General features: G+C 42.2%; 1 protein-coding gene across 1 annotated transcript in view; it reads left to right on the top strand.

Annotated features, from left to right (window-relative positions):
* pleca (plectin a) overlaps positions 1-19,333 on the top strand; it is a 46,238-nt gene that overhangs the window by 1,847 nt on the left and 25,058 nt on the right. The window contains exons 2-12 of the mRNA XM_073483474.1: positions 2,061-2,158; positions 5,257-5,318; positions 8,715-8,804; positions 10,565-10,642; positions 10,773-10,865; positions 14,625-14,791; positions 17,035-17,150; positions 17,446-17,552; positions 17,665-17,784; positions 17,884-17,979; positions 18,924-19,051. Of these exons, the coding sequence (XP_073339575.1) occupies positions 2,061-2,158; positions 5,257-5,318; positions 8,715-8,804; positions 10,565-10,642; positions 10,773-10,865; positions 14,625-14,791; positions 17,035-17,150; positions 17,446-17,552; positions 17,665-17,784; positions 17,884-17,979; positions 18,924-19,051 (1,155 nt within the window). The remainder of the gene's footprint in view (positions 1-2,060; positions 2,159-5,256; positions 5,319-8,714; positions 8,805-10,564; positions 10,643-10,772; positions 10,866-14,624; positions 14,792-17,034; positions 17,151-17,445; positions 17,553-17,664; positions 17,785-17,883; positions 17,980-18,923; positions 19,052-19,333) is intronic.

Here is a 19,333-nt window from a genome sequence, read left to right as displayed (position 1 = left end):
GATTGTACAATGTCGAGAAATAGCCGATGTTTCCACCGCCTGGCTCTGCTGCCTCCTGGCATGGTCTCGTCTGTGTTGAGGAACAGGCTTTTCATTGACTCTGCGGTTGTGTGTGGCATGTCCAGCCTCCGACCACACGCTGGTGACTGCTAGCTTGGGCGCGTGGAGTTCAGATGGGGTTAACAGGCTCCAGTGGACCGAACTGTACAGCTTGGTCTCAGTGAGGGAATGCCTCAGGAGTCATGTAGTACTTATCCTTTAGTTTTTATACCTGTTTTTCCTTCGTTTAGTGTTGAAGGCTCATTAAAGTGTTTCAGCAGATCATCTGCAGGGTTGTTGTTCTGCACTTAACCTATGACCTTTCTCTGACACTTATCTCCTTATGCGCCTCCTTAACGGTGTCATTGTCTCTTGTGATAAAAGTGCCTGAAGGGACATAAATCATGTGTATAATCATTAACAACAAATTGCTTTTATTGTGCATTACTGCTCACAACTTATAAGGATTAAGTTACCTTTACTTGCACAAACTATTTAGGAGTTGTGTTCAAGGATCACATTTGGGAGCAACGCTACAAAAGCACTGCACTCTTCAATCGTCTTCTGCCACAGAATGAAATACTCAAAATAAAAAGTAATTACACTGTACATGCTAAATTGAGAATCTTAGTTTATCACAACTTTACAGGTGAAGAGCAGGTTAGAAGAGGGATACAGGGTACTCACGCAATAATGGAGCATTGACTACTAAGCAGTTATGGGTTGGAACGGGGACATCCAGGTCCGCCAACGGTGACACCAGGTCAGTTGTCCTAGAAAATGGGTCATGAGAGGGCCTAATCACTTCCAGCCATCTAACCCACAAGATAATATGCTGGGGGGACTTTGGTGATTATATTGTAATGAGCTCAGACAAAACTATCTGCAGCCCTGATCCCATCACAAGATTGTCTCTAGTTTAATTGTGTTGTTTATGACCCAACAATGAGGCACCTAAAAAAAAATAAAGGGAACAAACAGTTCACTGTCATGGACATTTTAAGGCCTTTTCGAAATAGCATTTAGATCAGACGGCATCCATGATCTTATTTCCAGGCGAATCAGAAAGATTAATGTCCTTTTATTCAATGTCCTCTTTTGTTTCCAAGATTCACATAACCTCACTGACGCTGCCCGACCACTCTACACGAACAAACCCTTAGAATGATGCAGCCAACTAGATGGCAACGCCGATCGGACGAATGACTTCAGGCGGCTCTTCCTTTGGTGACATATTGTAAATAATGCAACTCAGTTACAGCCAGCAACGCGCCAAACGAGGAGCTTGTGCTAAAGAGAACGATCTTTAATGCAATGGTGTGTTTCAGTGGTGTGAACTGAGAAAATCATGGGCCATGTCAAGTCTGGCTACAGTCTACAGGACATTTCAAAATGGAGAACAAAGATCACAGTTTAGATTGAGAATCATGACTGGCCTGATTGCCTCTTTAAAAAACTGTTTATTTTCTTAAACTGCTTGTTGTTTCCTAAGTGACAAAGCATCTGTGCAACAAACTGCAAAATGAAGGCAGAGACACGCAGATGGATTTAGATGTAATCATGTAATCAGTGCAGAGGTCTGTTCTGTTTGTTTGGGTGCTCACTCAGTGAGGGTCCGTGGAGGTGTGGTTTGGTGGGTGGGGTCGGGGTGTACACAGCACATAGCAGGGCAGGGCAGCAGGAGAATCTTCCTTCTCTCTCCAAAGACCACTTTGTAGTGACTGACAGTTTCTGACATTGTAGCCCGCGGGCAGGCATTTTGCAAGAGCTGGTGAAAAAAAAAAAAAAACGAAGCAAAGAAAGTCAGAGAGAGCAAAGGAAGGGAAAAAAAGGAGAAAGACTTGTGCTCAGGAACTGATTCAGTGGCTTGAACACTCCCAGTTAAGTACAGGATCCCACACTGTGAAGCAGTGTTTTCAAGCAATAAGAAGAAGTGGAACTGTAGAGATAAAGACAACCTGCAGAGGCTTGTGAGGAGATTTTGATCAGTGAGATAAATCCAGCGTGAAGATGGAGCAGAGATTCAGAAACTACTCCTCTGACAGTATGGGTAGTGACAGAGTCTTCATCGAGGACTCTTACTACCAGGGGATGCTCAAGGCCATGGATCACAGGAAAGGTAGAGTTGGTCATCTTTGTATTATTTCAGGAGCAGTGGCTTAAAGGTGTTTTGTATTTGACCTGCGACTGAGTTCTTTCATTTAGAAACAGAACTTATAGACAGATTAAATCATGTTGAATCCGGTTTGAGAATCATTTTTATCTGCTCTGCTTTAATACAAAGAAACGGTGGTTTCATTTCTAAAACACAGCATCTACTTTTATCTGCGGTGGTCTTCTGCCTCCCTGCAATCAAACGGGACACACCCCTTCATGTGTCAGGGCTTTTCCTCTTTTTATTGGTCAACTGTGCGGACACCCATTTTGGGAACAAAGACAGACTAAGCAGCAAAGATATCTGAAAGGACTTGCTTTCATATTTCTATATTTCTTAGTTCAGTGAGTAAAAATAATTCATAGATCAGGATCTGTTTGATCACAGTCACGATCCTGATCTAACTACTGGCTGACTACTAAGGTTATAAATGTCGTATTTCTCTCTTAATACAAACTTTCTTTCCTTTTCTTTCTGTCTGTGGGCTGAAACAGCACAGTTGATGCAGTGTTTCCATGTGAAAGCTAAAAATAAAGTTGAAAAAAGAAAAAAAGAAAACAGAGGTGGGTGATTTGGCCAAGAAATAATATCAAGATCTATTTAATGGCAATCTTGATCCTCGATCTAAATTACGATCTTTTATTCTTAATTTTGAAATGCCCTGCAGACTGTAGCCGATTAATTTTTACATTGGCACTCAGGATGGAGCAATTATGAGCCTGGCTGATTATCAGGGCCGATATTAATTTTTTTTCAATTCTCTCATGCAACGTCCCACCCACAACAATATCTGATTGGTATCACGTCACGATGAATAGCCTATGAACACTGAATAATATAAATCTGCAAAGTAACTAGTGTCCTATCGGTCGACCCCTAATTTGCACCATTTAAAGCCAATATTGTTTTAAAGACGGTTCCTTGTTGGCTCAGCTCATCTGCCATGTTGCCAGCTACAACTCACGTTGGATTGTTTACAAAATGTCACCACAAGGAAGAGCCACGTGAAGTAATACATCCATTCATCAGAGACAATTAGTTGGCAACAGTACTCCGTTGGTATGTTCACGTAGAGTCAGTGATGATAGTTGCAGTTTTAAAAACAGAAGTTCGCCTGAGACGTGGTGGAAGTAGAAGAGTGGTTACTAATTAAAAAGACACATTATATGACAAACAACTTGCGAAACGCCTGGTCGCTTTCAAATCATATGACTGCAGATGTTTTAAAATAAAACATGTTGTCTCCGTCTGTGTGACACTCCACATTACAGCTGCATCGTTGGCTAACAACGGGATGATTTGCAGATATCACGCAGCCACACTGATACAACCAAACAATGCTGTTCTTTCAGGAGACCTCAAAGCTCACACCTCATCTCAAAAAGTTTCTTTGACTCGGAGGATGAAAGCAAACATCCACAGCTCAGTTTGCTGCTCCGGGCTACAAACCTCCACCAAGCAAGCACGTTATTTGTAAGAGGGATCAGTGAGGTTTTTTGCTTTTCTGTGGTGTGCACTACACTGGTTTGAGATCTGGAAAGTTGAGTGCAGTTTTTAGCTTCTGTCTGGCCTTGATTCCTCACGCTGTCAAACAGTTTGTCACAGGATTTATTTCCTACAGAAGAATCCTTTTTCTGTTTTAAATCACACTTGATTGCAAAGTCACGTGAGTCATGATCAAATGACTTTCCAAAATTTCTCTGCTTTTGAGGTTTATTTCACTTCTCTGAAAGAGGGAAGTCACCAGCGTGTCTGTGAGTCATCGACTGAATGTCACTCTGAGTTGGGCGTTGGCACCGCTGGATGTCGTCTTCTATGGTTTCTCTGTTCCCTTTTCTAATCTGATCACTTCTGTTCACTGGAGCTTTGATCTAATCCAATGTAATTACACTGTGACTGATAAGGAAATCACACAGAATGGCTTCACTGTCTCGTCCGCAGCAGTCGGTCGCATTATGTTGAATCCTGATCACCTTTGTTCTTGTTTTGTGAGCTGTGTGTTTGACAAACAGCCTCGTCACACGTTGGAGCACTGCGGGGAAGAGGTGAAAGCGTTCTTTTAGTTTTTATCTCTCCAGAGTTGCTGCGTGGTTGATAGATTAGAGGGAAAACATTGCATAACATCTACAGTACCTGCTGGTATGTGAGAGGCCTGTTTGGAATAACCAGACGGTGAAATTAAAACCAAAACAGCATCAGTCCTGCAGGGTGGGACATGTTTCTGTAGAGGTGTTAATCTGACTCGTGTTTACCCTGACAAGTACAACACTTTTCTTTCTTTGTTTTCACTGACTGATAAAACCACCGTGAGATGGAGTGCAGTCACTTTCTGTGTCGCCTAAAGCATCTTCTGCAGCCGCCGTTGACGTCACATGTTCGTCGCTCTGTGTTCAGGCTTTGGGGTCAACAAATATTTATCAGACTGTTTACAACTCTGGGAAAACTGTGCAAGTGATGTGTCCCTGTAGAGTCTCATCACATGTGGGACCATAACTGTGGTTTTAGATGTTTTAGCTCATAAAATAGAACTTAATTTTACTGCAAACCAGCCTCTTAAGCAATGTTTCCCAACTCCCATTGCTTTATTCACAGTGATAGATCATTCATCTCATCTCTGGAGGCTGATTTTTTCTTCATATGTTTGCTGGAAGATTTGACATTTATAAACAAGTATGCTTGGAAAAATAAATCTGACTGAGGGGTAAAGCCCAGCCCTTTAGATGGATAGGTTAAGGCAGCGGGGTTGAATGAGTCTGTTGCTGAAGCTGCTCTTAAGCTTGTCCAGAGTTTTGTGGAGGGGTTGAGAGGCGTTGTCCATGATTGCCGGCAGTTTTGCCAGCATCCTGTTCTCCGCCACCTCCTCCAGGGTGACTAGCTTAGAGCCAACAACAGACCCTGCCTTCTTTATGAGTTTATTCAGTCTGCTGGCGTCCATGAAGAAGATGGTGCTCGCAACAACAGACTGATAGAGCATCTGGAGCAGACATTAAAGACGTTATCAGCAGTAATGTTTCGTATTAACGTGGTTGATTTACGCAAGCTTCTGTCTGTTCCCTCCTCAGATGAACGGGACCGAGTCCAGAAGAAGACCTTCACAAAATGGGTCAACAAGCACCTGATGAAGGTAAGATCCCACTTCAGCAGCACTCACTGATGCAGATACTTATTCACCCTACAAATGTACACCCAGCTCGATTATAAACCCAAATAAGTCAATGAATTGTTCACTTCAGCTCATTGGGAGTATAAACCTCAACCGGCAGCACTTCAGCCGTCCTTAAATAACCTGAACGTCGTTCTGTTTGATTCACATTCCAGCGGGTACTTTAATGTCCCACCTGGTTACAATAGCTTAAATTACACAAAGAGGAATCCTCAGGAGATAAAAGACTGTCTGATCTGATCATGTCACACTGCTGGGAAACGTTGCATGAAAGCAACAATAGATAAACTGGAAACAGATTAGAAGCAAAATCACAGTTTGGTTCCCCGTACGTCTCACCGTAAAATCCACACACGCTGTTTGTCTTAACTGCATGAGTGTGAGGCAGTGAGTCACCAGCACCTGGCCTCGCTTTAGCTCGCTCAGGTTTCACATCTGGGCCCCAGACGACCAGGGCGGCTTCTCAGGGCTCTGCAGGGGAACAGGAAGCTCCAGGACTGAACTCCTACACTGAGTGTGGAGACAAGAGCGAATTGTGTTTAGAGCTACGATACCGTGAGGCAAGACTTAAGCGTTCTGGCCCATGACCCTTACAAAGGAGGCACTTCCTACTGTGTGTGACGTACGCAGGCCCTTGATTTAAGTAGTCAGGTGCAGAATAAAGGTCTGCACTCAGTAGGTCCAGCTTCTTAAATGTGAGGATTTACTTCTTTCATACTTTAGAATGATTAATAAGTGAATATCTTTGGGTTTTGTGCGGTTGGTTCAACAAGTCACCTTGACCTCAGGGAATCTGTAATGAGCATTAATTTTACTGTGTAAAGTGTTAAATTAATTAACTCAGTAATCAAGAGATTCATCTGTTTGCAGCCAAAGTAATGTATTATTATTAATGACGTAAATCACAGCAAATGCTTTTAAAAAGATAACAGAGCCTAGATTTTGGAGAAAAGCCATCTGACTGTAGCATTTTTGTTATCAGCAAATGTTTTGGTGATTAAATCATTTGATTACTGATTAATCTGAAGATTCTTTAATTGAATCAATTAATTGTTAAGTTTATAACAACCAGCAGCTCAAAACCAAAATATATTCAGCAGCAACAAATCCTCACATGTGAGAACATTTTTGGCTTGAAAGTGCAATATGTAAGAATATTAGTTTTAAACAATAACAGTTCTGATATTGTTTCAAAGACGTGTATTGTGTTGCGGCAATAACTTCTGAAGTCAGTATGCTAACAGCTAGCCCCATATATTTCCTGTAAACAAGACCCAAACTCACCCGTTGGTCCTAGCTTCCAGTTGGGACCACTATCTGCATGGCTAACTGAGCTAACAAGCTAACGGCAGCTAAGTTAGCGGTAACTCTTGTGATATTCTGAGCCCCTTTTTGTTTGGAGTGTGAGTTGCCTGGTGGCCAGTTCTTACATATTGCACCTTTAAGAGTTTTCTGAAACAAATGTGTAAAACCGCCCTACAAACAGCTCTTGTGATGTGATGTGATGTGATGTGATGTGATGTGATGGCAACAGGAAAAAAGAAAACAATGCTCATTTTGTAGCCAACACCCATGTATTTTGTGTATAATAACGATCTCTCTGGTCTTAATTACAGACTTTTAAAGTTACATAAGATGAAAAAAGCCAAAATTCCAGATGTGTGTACTTACGAAAGTGTATTTACACACTGCAGCCCTCCCTGATCACATTAACAGGAAATGTTAAGAGTCAACGTGACTCTACCTGAAGTATTTTGGCTAACACTGAAGCTGACGAATCCTTGTTTTCACACGGGAGCTCGAGTGTGTTGGGCTGTGAGGAATGTCCGCCGTCCTCCATGTGCGTCCTGTGACACGAGATGACTCAGAGGCTTTTGTTGTCAGTCGTTGTTTCTTTGTCGGCAAATCCCTCAGATTTGGGTCCAAAAGACCGGAGCAGGGTCGGCGATCTGGCTGCCCTCGAGGCAATTTGGACTCGTGGTCACAACAGAGTCATGGGATTAAGTTATGAGGCCAGGAACGCTCCTTTCTCTGTGGTCAGCTGGCTCAAAAGTGCCATCTACTGTAGTGTGTCTTACATGTCTCTTCAGATTACAGACAAAATGGAAACCAGACTTTATCCTGCGTTTCATTAATGTTCGATATATCCCACTGTAATCCAGAGCAGACGTCTTCTCATTAAACAAATACTGAAAATGAATTGTAAATGATTGAAAGCAGGAAACTGTCTTTGTCTAACGTTTGTCAAATCAAAACAGCGTCTGCGTGTTTGTCTTTTGTTCTTCCTCTCCTTCACGAGTCCCTACAGTTTTATATCTTCTCTCATCAATCTGTTTCTTCTTTCCATCCTTCATCCTGTCCTCCCATCCTTTCCCATCAGCACTGGAAGGCAGAGGTAGGTGCTGTCTGTGAGCAGAGTGCTGAGTGGACACAATCATTTCTGCCTGCATGTCTGTGTTAACATTTTTACCCCCTCTGGCTCCTCCACACTTTTCTGCAGCAGTTTATAGCAGCTAGAAAAACAAAATTCAAATACAGTTAAGTTTCACAGGTCTCATAACATTCCTGTTGGTAACGTTAAGATATTTTACCTTCAGATTTTATTGCTGTGTTTAGAGGACACAGCAACATCACTGCGCCCTCTACCAGTCACTTCTCGTGCAACCACAATTAGTCAGCTAACTATGTGTTATTAAAACATATTGGCCAGTTAGCTGTGTTATTATCCCAAGTGTACACATATTTAAGCCACACTGGATTGTTTTGTAACTTCTCGAGCTAGAGACTTCGACATACTCGAAACCACCGGAAAAACTACAAATGGTGAGGCTAACATTAGCCATGTTACAAATGCTTCCGACTTGTTTATACATGGCAGTATAGGCCGCACTACTGGTTACTGTAGGCCTGATTTAATATGCAATATAATTTTATATGATATAAGTAGTTCTTGGTCCATCTCTCAAATCAAATGATTTTTTTTTAAATAGTCCAGAATCAATCAATCTGTCCATAGACCCTCGATTCATGTAAGGAAAAATGTAATGTAATGTGTAAAAAAAAATATTTTAAAAGAACCCCAAATGTGGAGCCAGTTGCCACAGTTGAAGACAGACAGCGTCCCTCTTTGTCGTGTCCTTTGCTCAAAGATCTATTTTTTTTTAGTCACATGAAGGGATCAAGTCAAATGTGTTCGTGACAGGTGTGACATTTCATTCCCAGTATGTATCTGGTGTTGAGGTGGTTCCAACACTGTTTGTGTTATTTGTAAAAGATACTGACCTGATGGGAGACTGCATGGATCAACGATATCTCACCTACATGTTTAAAAAAGTGTCCCCTCTCTTCTGTCCTCAGACCCAGAGACACATCACCGACCTGTACGAGGACCTCAGAGATGGACACAACCTCATCTCCCTGCTGGAGGTGCTCTCTGGAGAGACACTGGTGAGCTTTTGGTGACCTTTGACCTTCAGATATCAGGACATCCGCTTCTGCTGTAACCCGAGTCCTGTCCAGACCTTTTCTTCTCGTCCCTGCTCTTCTGTGACTTAATTTGCCGTCATAACTGTTCTATTGTCCCCGTCTACTCACTGTAACATGGTCTTAATGTTAATCTGAGTCAAATATTACTCTGGTGGGTTTTCTTGTCTCCACTCTTGCATGTGTTGACTTTAAGTCTGTGGACATTTCAGAACATGCTGGTGTTATGCGCACTCTTTACTTTACTTTGAGAACACACTTTAAAACACTAATTTTCATTCTTTGCTTCCATCTCGTAACCTTTCTGCACTGACTTGTTTGACCCCTGGTTTTTCCTTTCTCTAATTCCTGTTTGCTGACCTTTGCCCTGACCTTTCCCTCCTTTGCCTCTGCCTTCCTCTCTTGCGATGCTCTTGCTGTGGTAGCCGAGGGAACGTGACGTTGTGAGGAACGTGCGGTTGGTGAGTGGCGCCTGGACTGTGGCTGGCCGCCGCGTGGCATGTGTCACCGCCCCAGGTGGCTTCTGGGTTGTGCATGATGACAGTCACACTCCCTGTATTGTGCCTTTACCTGTATCAACATCGTCGTCTTCCATTTTTACCAGTGAGAAATCAGGCGTCATGTAAGGAGAGATGAAGTTCAAGTAGAGGTTTTAGTGAAATTATTTCAGCCTGTTCTTACTCCCAACGCGTCAAATATGGCAGCCTGGTCACTGGCCCTACTCTTATAAGTAAGTATGAATAATGTAGGAGCATAAAGAGCAAGAAGGGTCTGAGCTGGGAGGTGGGTGGGTCATATACAGGCCATTTCGCCTGTAGGCGTCCTTTAAGTGAAAATACTGAGGGGCCGTAGTTTGAAGCTCAAGGCCACTGACCAGGCTGTCGTATGTGATGAGATGGGAGTGAGAACACTTCATGGTAGTGATTTTTGGGGGGAATTAGAGTGATTATGTCTTTCAAAATAAAGTTATTAAAAAGGCTCAGGGGAAGTATGAAATCAATCTCTAGTTATTTTCTGCTCTGATAATCTACAAAACCACTGATATGGTCCTTTTAAATGCTCAAAAAATGTCAAGGGGTGAAGTATTGGGTTCCCTCACTGTATTGAAAGCAAAGGCCATCACTGCAAGCTGATATGTTGACTAATTCTGCAACAAAGCTTCATACCGACTCAAAGCTTAAAACGTGGAGCACCTTTGCATGTCATGGCCATCACTCCTGGGGTAACTCCGTCCTGTGCAGGGGTAGAAAATGTGGATGCTGCTCGTTTCTGCTCGATTGGACTGCGCCTCAGATCAAATCTAAGATGTACGAGTTGTTTCATCAGGTGTTAGGGCTCAGAGAGAATGAGGAATGTGACTGAGGTTTGTGGGAGTCACTGACATCGTGTTATCATTCATTACCTCGCTTTCACCCGCAGACATCCTGGCTGGTCTGTTGATGCATTTCAGGGTCATTTTTAGTGGTCAGACCTGGTGAAGGTCTGGCTTCAATCACAACCATGCAGAATTTGAATCACACTTCAAATTTGCTGTATTTTAGTTTTAAGTTAAACACCATGACTGTAATGACTTTAGAGTAGAATAGATGGTTGTTTTGAACACACAAGGTGTTGCCGGACACTGAAACACCTGCTCTTCAGTCATGGGGCCTTGCTGTTTGTTTGTTATTCAAACTTGACATGTTCCCTCCTCCTGATGTTCGGCGTCCTCTCGTCTCTTGCAGCCGCGGGAGAAAGGCCGGATGCGCTTCCACAAGCTGCAGAATGTACAGATCGCCCTGGACTTTCTCAAACACAGACAGGTCAGAAGAAAATGACATTTTCTTTTAGTTTTTCTTTGTTTTGAATCAATTCAGAAAAGTATTTACAGTGCAAATAAACTCACTTTAAACTGAGCACTCAGTAGTTTGTTGGTATCCGTGCCCCTTTCAGGTCAAACTGGTCAACATCAGGAATGATGACATTGCAGATGGAAACCCCAAGCTGACCCTGGGGCTGATATGGACCATCATCCTTCACTTCCAGGTAATGTGGGACGCTTTTAACGATATAATCTGGAACTTATCCACTTAAGAATGGCTAAAAATGACTAAACCTTTGTTATATCTTTAGTTGAGTTGTCCCAGATGTTCAAAACCAGAGAAATCTATCATTTTTTTCAAGATAATAGTTCATTTCTTTCGCTCGCTTGGCCAGTTGACTCATGTGGTGCCCACGTAGCTCCACTTAGATGTGGTTATTTGTCAACACACAGTGCAAACGCCTTGATTTATTTATTTTAAAAAATCTGAAATTTTGAGCCCTCAATGATGTGCCAATTTTCCCCCCGCAGAATCAAACATGGCATTGAATATCGATATTTTTTATTATTGAATTGAAGTAAGAAATTCCAGCAGCTTGACCATTTTAATTCAAAGTGAGCTGCCTGCGCCCTGTGGGGAAAAGCTGAATCACATTTCCTGACCCTACATGTGGTGTTTATCCTTCAGACTGCACGTTGGCGCTCAGTTTCATGAGATCAAATTCTTCCAGTCTACGAGCGACATTTGTTTCATACGGCGTACTTTCATTAAATTGTGATTAGTTTGCTTCCGCTGCACTGTGAGGGAAAATCAGAGTGCTGTTCCCTCTTTGGGGTTCAATCATCAGCCTCAGCGTGGACTGATGTTGACACAGCAGTTACAGTACGGTACGGTCCAACAGTCGATCACTTCCAAATGGGCTTTATTGGACATTTGGCAGCACTTACGCTCTTATACACAACTACCACCGGTTCTCTTGTCCTTGAGTGCACCAAGACTAAACACACTAAAAAAGCTATTCATTCATTTTTAAAGAAGGATGTTCACAATTTCAAAGCCCTTTTTTTTAAACTCTTTCTGTGGTCCTGTGCAGCTCTATAGGCTGCTGTTAAATCTAAATGTAGCGGTTACATTCAAACATAAACAGTATAAAATTGCTCGCACCACGTACGGCAGCAGAAGCCGCACTGGAGGAAAACATTCGTCAGTGAGCAGAGACCTCCTGATGGGAAAGAGGAGTGTTTGGATGTTCTTTTTTGTAGATTTTGGGAAAGAGAGTGGGAGTACATGAAGATTCTTTGATGCTATAATGGGTACGATGGTTGTGTTGGGATGCGGATGTGGGATCCTGCTCCCTGTCCTGTGTGACTCAGTGATTCCCTGGAGAAAGCTTGGCAGGAGATGTGGGGCGTGACAGCTCGGGACTCGGCAGTAGAAGCAGGCGAAACAATCTCTGAACATAATGAAAAATGAAGTGATAAAACTAAAAACTTCCATGTCGATACACTTAGTCATCAGGCAGCTACTATTTCCTCCAAACAAACCCATAGTCTCTTTGTTTTGGCACATGCAATTCATCACAAACAATGGCGAGTTTCCTGCGAGCTCCCCAGGTGCAGCTCACAGTTTAATAACACACAGGTGACTTGTTTAAATAATGGGCCTGGTCCGTGACAGAGGGGGTTCTCTCAGCACTCTTAAATAGAGGCTGCGAGGGCGGAGGTCCTGTTTCCATTCAGCTTCTGAGTCACTTTGTGCCCACGTCCACGCTGCAGCGCCGGGGTTTCCCTTCTAGAGGGAAAATAGCAGAAGGACGACATGCCTTCTTTTTTTTCCCTCCTCCACCCTTTCCTGCTAAAAAAAAAAAAATGAGTCTGTAAGTAAAATTGCTAGTTCTGCTATGACTCATCAGCGTAACTAAAAACACTGAAAATAGTATGTAGTGGTAATAAAGCCGCACTTATTCCAGTAAAAGACTGTGATATTTATCAGGACTGGAAGTGAAGCTAATGCACAGCAGATTTAATACACTTTTAGATGTTTTCTGGTGTTTTAAGTACAGATGCTTGTGTAAAAAAAGCCTCTGAAGGACATTTCTGGTCCAAACTAACTGAAGCTCACGTCATATTAATATAATTCAAGGACTATTAAACTTAAAGGTAGAATCAATAGGATTTGTCCCAGCTATTCCTAAACGCACCACAAAAATAGTTGATTATTCCTCATTCCTAGGACTTCAAATAGCCACATTTTGGGTTGGTAAAGTGTCCCGAGCAGCAACAAAGTGAGAAAATAAGAAAATCCCGGCAGAGTGCTGCAGGGTCTCTGCAGATACGAGACACTAACATGCCTTTTCTACCCATTTCAAGTGCTTTCGTCTCACTACGCCTGGTTGAAATCAGTCTTGTGATGTTGGGAAGGCAGCGTGCAATGAGGCAACAAAAAAATAATACATAATATATAACATATAATAATACAAATACTCAATCTCAAAAGTTGCAGATATTTCTTATGGACTGATCAGAGCCTGTAGTCAGCGGAGTTTTCTGCAAACGCTTCACTGTTTAAAACAACACAATAAACTTTAAAGGTTTCCTGTGATTGTTGCAGCGTTTTACAACGTGTACCGAGTTTCTTCTCGAGCCCCACCCATCTGCTGCAGCAGACCAAAACAAAAACAAGGACTTTCATAAGTACCGTTCTGACATGTGATTACAGATATGGCACAGACAGCAACTACTGGGTGATGGATTACAGCAAAATGGGCACAGCGGCTCGACCGGCTGCCAAGTCAAATTGTAGAATCCTTGTTAAGTCTCTCAGTGTCAACACACCTTAAGATACACCTGTTTGGATAAAACCCGTGGTTTATTTTCATTGTAGCTCTTTGTAGTCTTCTTTCAAGCAAAGTAATATGTCGCTGCAGGATTTTTTATTCAGTAGTGTGTTTTTGTGACTCATAGCTTCGCCTCGCAGCTCTTAAAAAATTTGTCTGTGGAGGTTCTTCTAAACAGTCCAGCATTCATTTACAGGAGCCAGAGAGTTTAATGAGATTCTTTGTTTCAGACCTACAGTATAACTTTGTAAGATCGGTGACTCATTTTCACTCTTAAGAGTTCAGTTTCGGTCATATATAATCACAAAGCGTTTGTGTTTTCTCTCCAAAACAGTGAGTTTAATTGATTTCATGTGCCCTCCGAGTGAAAGCGGCGGTTGTTAGTTGAGGTTGTGTGACTCATCTCAAGTCTGGAAGAAATCAGCGGGCAAACTGGAAAAAAAAAAAGTTTTCCTGCAATTCATCCAACACTTCACTCATATTCAGTACAGGAATATGAAAGAAAAAGCAGTTTACCATGAAAGTCTTATATATTATGATTAGGAAAAAGTCTGTCTTATCCAGCTATCTCCGTGTGATCCATACTGTTTTATTTTTTAGATTTTTAGAAATGCTTTTGTCCAAAATCACTTACATAAAGTTTTTGCATCTTCATCCTGGTGTGAGCTACAGAAACACTTCAAACTTGAAATATGGAAGATTTTAAAAGTATGATAAAGGACTATGTGACCACTGAAACACATGTCCTGTTACTGAATACTCGTAAATTCATTGTCTTGATGTAATTTGCTGATTGTTGTCAGTTGTTTGTTTATTTTATGAGGAAATTTTGATTTGGTTTGTTTTAAGTAGTTGTTTGATTAATGTGGAACTTTTTATGCTGCGGTTTTGGCCAGGACTCCCTTGTAAAAACAGATTCTGAACCTCAATGAGAATATGGTCAAATAAAGCTTAAATTAAAGAAATTTTTAAAAAAAATTAAAAGTGCACAAAAACTCCAATGGATCAAGAACAAACCTCCCAAAAAGCAGCTGAAAAGAGCTGCAGTCCGCAGGTTTTTGTGCAGAAATGAAATGAAGTAGGTTTACTATCTGCTCCTTCTGCGCCCGATGTCTCTGACTGTAGCTGCACCGTGTCCTCCTCCAGATCTCAGACATTCAGGTGAACGGTCAGTCGGACGACATGACGGCCAAAGAGAAGCTGTTGCTTTGGTCTCAGCGGATGGTGGAGGGATACCAGGGCCTGCGCTGCGACAACTTCACCACCAGCTGGAGGGATGGCAAACTCTTCAACGCCGTCATACACAAACACAGGTGAGACACTGAACCTCGCTAGGTTGAGGTTAGAGCCAGGAACTAAGACTTCAGGGGGTTTGAGTCAAACTATATACATTAAAGTGTTTTAGGGCAGGAAAGAAAGACTTGATGATACAAACCTGATTAAACCTACCTGTGCAACAAAAGGATTATCTGAGAAAGGACCTCGTGGAGACGTGTTTTTCAAATCACACAGAAACATTTTCTGGTTCGAAAGCTTGCCTGGACTTGGAAATGAAAATAACCTACAGTTAGAAGGTCTTCTCTGTGACCTTAAGCAGTTCTTTTTCTAGTTATTGCAGTGCGTTCAGAGGCAGGAATGCCAAATTCATATTTGAGATTTACAGCAGCACACCTGACTTGTCAGGACAAAAGCCGTTGGCAGGTTATTGTAAATCAAACGGAGATAAATATCAGCTCAGTCTGACTTGAACTCTCCAGTTGATTGATTCAGTAAATTCCTGGTATCACTTTTTGATTTCAACCCCCCAGTTATTATTTATAAGTAATTTATAAGCAATCATAATCGATCAGTGATTTTATACGCGGGATATAGATGCAGTATATTAATAAACACTTAAAACTGTCCTTAAACCACATCTGCAATGGTTTTATAGAATGGTTTTCAATGGTGGCGGCTTTTCACTGTGGGAAAATAGTATCATAGCGTCCACTGAAGCTTCATTCTCTTGCAGAAAACAGTCTCTGCTCTCCGTCTATATTTGTCATTGTGTTTCAAACAAATCTGCAAATCTGACAGTAACAGTTGCTTGAAGATGCTTGAAAAGTTTCAACAGATGCTTAGACATTTTTTCCTGCTGTCATAAGAATCCGTTGTAACCCACATGGATTATATCTGACCAAAGCAAGTCTTTAACTACAATTAACATCCATCTTTCAAGCCTGCAGGAGACGCCCACTTCATACTCAAACCATATATTTTGGGTGGAGCGCCACTTTAAGTTTTTGTGCCTGCACAGACAAACAAGCCCTGCAGGACCGCTCTGTACACGTCTGATAAATAACATGTACAACCTGAGTTGGCATCATTCAGTGTGAAGGGAGAGAGAGGGGGAGCCCGTTTGCTTTGACGGTGTGGGTGTATCACACTAATCTGAGAAAAGGTTACCCTGGAGGTATGCTCACTGGAAGCTCGGCAGGTTGTAGCAAAACTCAGGTACGCTTGCCGCTCTGCCATAGATTCTTTCTGGGTGGAGGACGAGAAGGACGTGCAGAGATTTTACGGCTGCAGTGATCGAGAGAAACCTGCAGCAAGAAGAGATCTGGATACAATCAGGAATGGGGCTTGAGCCAGGATGAAATCGATCGTAAAGCTGCCGCAGAGTTGATTTTCCTTTTTTATGACTTTTTGCTGAATATAATAAGTCACTTGGAAAGCTTCAGATCCCGCAACAATGCTGAAGGTAAAGAGGAAGTTGAGCTCAAAAAAGAAGCGTCTGAACAGCGCATCCAGCAGCACAGTGGGCTCTGTCAGTGACCTGGAGGACCGGGTGGTCATGCTGTGCGAGGACGTGCCCATCGAGAACTCTTTCGACTCGGGCCGAGGCTCCCACAGCGCCGGGGCCCGATCCAGTCGAGGCTCCCAGTGCGAGGAGCACGAATCGGGATCAGAGCCGCACTACATCCACCTGAGCAGGGACCGACACTCCTACAGACAGGCCTGTTATGTGGAGAGAGAGCCGCCCCGGGCTCAGAAACAATACTACATCCAGAGAGTGGTGCAAGTGTATGAATATTTGTTTAAATTAATGCTTTCTTTGTGTCTTTAAGTATGTTTCTCTCAGGTATTTGTAGGCATTAGACATGCTTTTATCCTTAGATGCTCTGTGCCTGTGCCTACATGTTATTAGACTGCACTTATCCTCCTGGCAAAGTGCACTCAGAGGGAATGTGTCTGTCTCCTTTGTGTATAAAATGATCGGGGAATTTTAATCTCCTCTGGCAGTGAGGACTCTTGTATATGCTTGCCCTTTCTGGTATCATCACAAACACACTACAACCGATCAAACCGCCTCCGGCAACAAAACATGAAGTATGCAAATAATTTATAGCCGACCGCCATCGTTATGTGATTAGTGGCTCGCAGGTAAAAAATGTACAGAAAGGGCAAAAAAAAGTAAGGATGTAGATCAGCTTTCTCTCACACATGATTTGAGGAAAAAGTCTTGATTGACAGTAACAGCAGTGTAATTTCCACTCTCCGCTCTCTCCGGCTGCAGGCCCACTCTGATTGACATGGGCCAAGTGTACCGACAGAGCAACCAGGAGAATCTGGAGCAGGCCTTCAGCGTGGCAGAGAGAGACCTGGGCGTCACCAGACTGCTGGACCCCGAGGGTGAGAGACATCTTCATTATCACCCTGAACGTTTCAGTCAGGGAATATAATAATAATAGCTTTTGTGCATTATTGTGCAGCATAACGGTATTGAAAGTCCACACATTCGCTTATTAGCTCTACTGATGTTAAGTAAAGGCGGTTGAGACAGTTCGGTTGTAGTTTTTGATATAGAAACACTGTTTTTAGTGCATAAATCTAGGTTATTTCAGGTAACATTCCTCTTTGTTCTTGGATTTAATCAGATAGTAACATCATATTTTAACTTCCCTTTTCTTCCCCTCTATCTCTACAGATGTGGATGTGCCCCATCCAGATGAGAAATCCATCATCACATATGTCTCCTCCCTGTACGATGTCATGCCCAGGGTACCAGACGTCCAGGATGGTGTCAAAGCCAACGTGAGTCCTCCTCGTCCTCATTGTCACTTCATATATTTTGCAGCAGAGAAAAGAATATGGGATTGACTTGAGTTGACTCGATCTTGATCATCTGTCCGTGTCTGTGCTTCAGGAGCTGGAGCTGCGTTGGCAGGAGTATTACGAGCTGGTCACCATGCTGCTGCAGTGGATCAGACACCACATCCTCGTCTTTGAGGAGAGGAAGTTCCCCACCAGCTACGAGGAGATTGAGGTGAGTGGATCGAGGGCTTTAAGTCTTTCAAGAAAAGAGAAGAATAACAGTGATGATGAAGCTGGTGATAAATGTATTCATCCTGTTTCTGATCTGCAGGTTCTCTGGCGTCAGTTTCTGAAGTTTAAGGAAACGGAGCTTCCTGCAAAAGAGGCCGACAAGAACCGCTCCAAACACATCTTCAAGTCTTTTGAGGTGAGTTTCATCAGCAGCTCCAATGAATCTGCATTCTGGGGGAGCAGTATGTGCTTTAAGGTGAAAGTAATTAATATTTTTTTGCACACTGTAACAGAGAGAAATTCCAGTTTTACACCTGACAGTTAAAACCTCCTACCGCCCACTGATGCCCTTGGGACACTAGCACTGTGTGAAGCCTTTACTGACAGTTAGCGGATTAGAGTCTCGTCATTTCTAAACACAATAATCCAGGCACAAAGCACGGCAGAGTATACAACCTAAACCTCAAAGATATTGTGTTTGCATACCTTCAGAACTGCCTGACTTTCCAGCAATTTATGTATAGTTATCTTTATCTGTTTTAGCAATTTTACACTTGACAGAAAACTAATGGCTTTTTTGATGAGACAAACCTTTATTGATTCTTGGAGGGAAATTCAGGTGTCATAGCAGCAACATCAGTGTGAATAAAACAGAGGAGAGGTACAGATATATAAGTGTAAATATAAAATAAGAATAATAAAATAGAATGAAAACACTGAGCAGCTGGCCCTAGATATCTGCACTGATCTCTGAATGAGAAATGAGTCTATCAGTATATAATTGTCCTCACAAATATAAATGAATATATGAATGAAAGAATACAAGTCCATGTGCAAGAGTCCATGCAGGATAAGAAGTACAAATGTCAAAATTTCATGGGTTACAGCTTGATTAGTAAAATAAATGTGATTATTTGATGTTTATATTTGTCAAAAATGATAATAAACAGAAGATTTTAAGTGTTTTGACTGTTGGTTAAATAAAACATCACATTTAAATGATGAATGGTGAACTTAAATCTTGTGAAATTAAGATGCCCATTTTTCAATTTTTTCTGATATTTTTAGAGATGAATCAAGAGAATACTTTGGGGAATAATTGATGATGGAAATAATGGTTGGTTGCTTCTTGTGTTACAGGGCGCAGTTCAGGCCGGTCACGTCAAAGTGCCGCCTGGTTACCATCCCTTTGACGTGGAGAAGGAATGGGGTCGTCTGCACGTCGCCATACTGGAGCGAGAGCGACTCCTCCGGACAGAATTTGAGAGGCAAGCAGGAAACAATGTTCTGTTGCCAAGGCAACCGAGACATTTTTTCTAAAATACTGGTTAGAAAACCACAAAGTTTTTGTAATAATAAAAAAAGCCGGGAATGAATCATCACACAGTTACTGTGTGCCCATGAGGATGACTCATGTCCTGATGAAGAAGTTTACTTTAGATGTAATGAAACTGAGTTGGCTTTGTTGGATGGGAAGTAAAAATCACATTAGGGCAAACACATGACAACGCTGCCATCGCCAAAGCAACATCCTCGCAATAATCTGGTCA

The sequence above is a fragment of the Pagrus major genome, chromosome 16 (genome assembly GCF_040436345.1).
Source record: "Pagrus major chromosome 16, Pma_NU_1.0".
Classification (NCBI taxonomy): Eukaryota; Metazoa; Chordata; class Actinopteri; order Spariformes; family Sparidae; genus Pagrus; species Pagrus major.
This window is presented reverse-complemented; position numbering and strand designations above follow the sequence as displayed.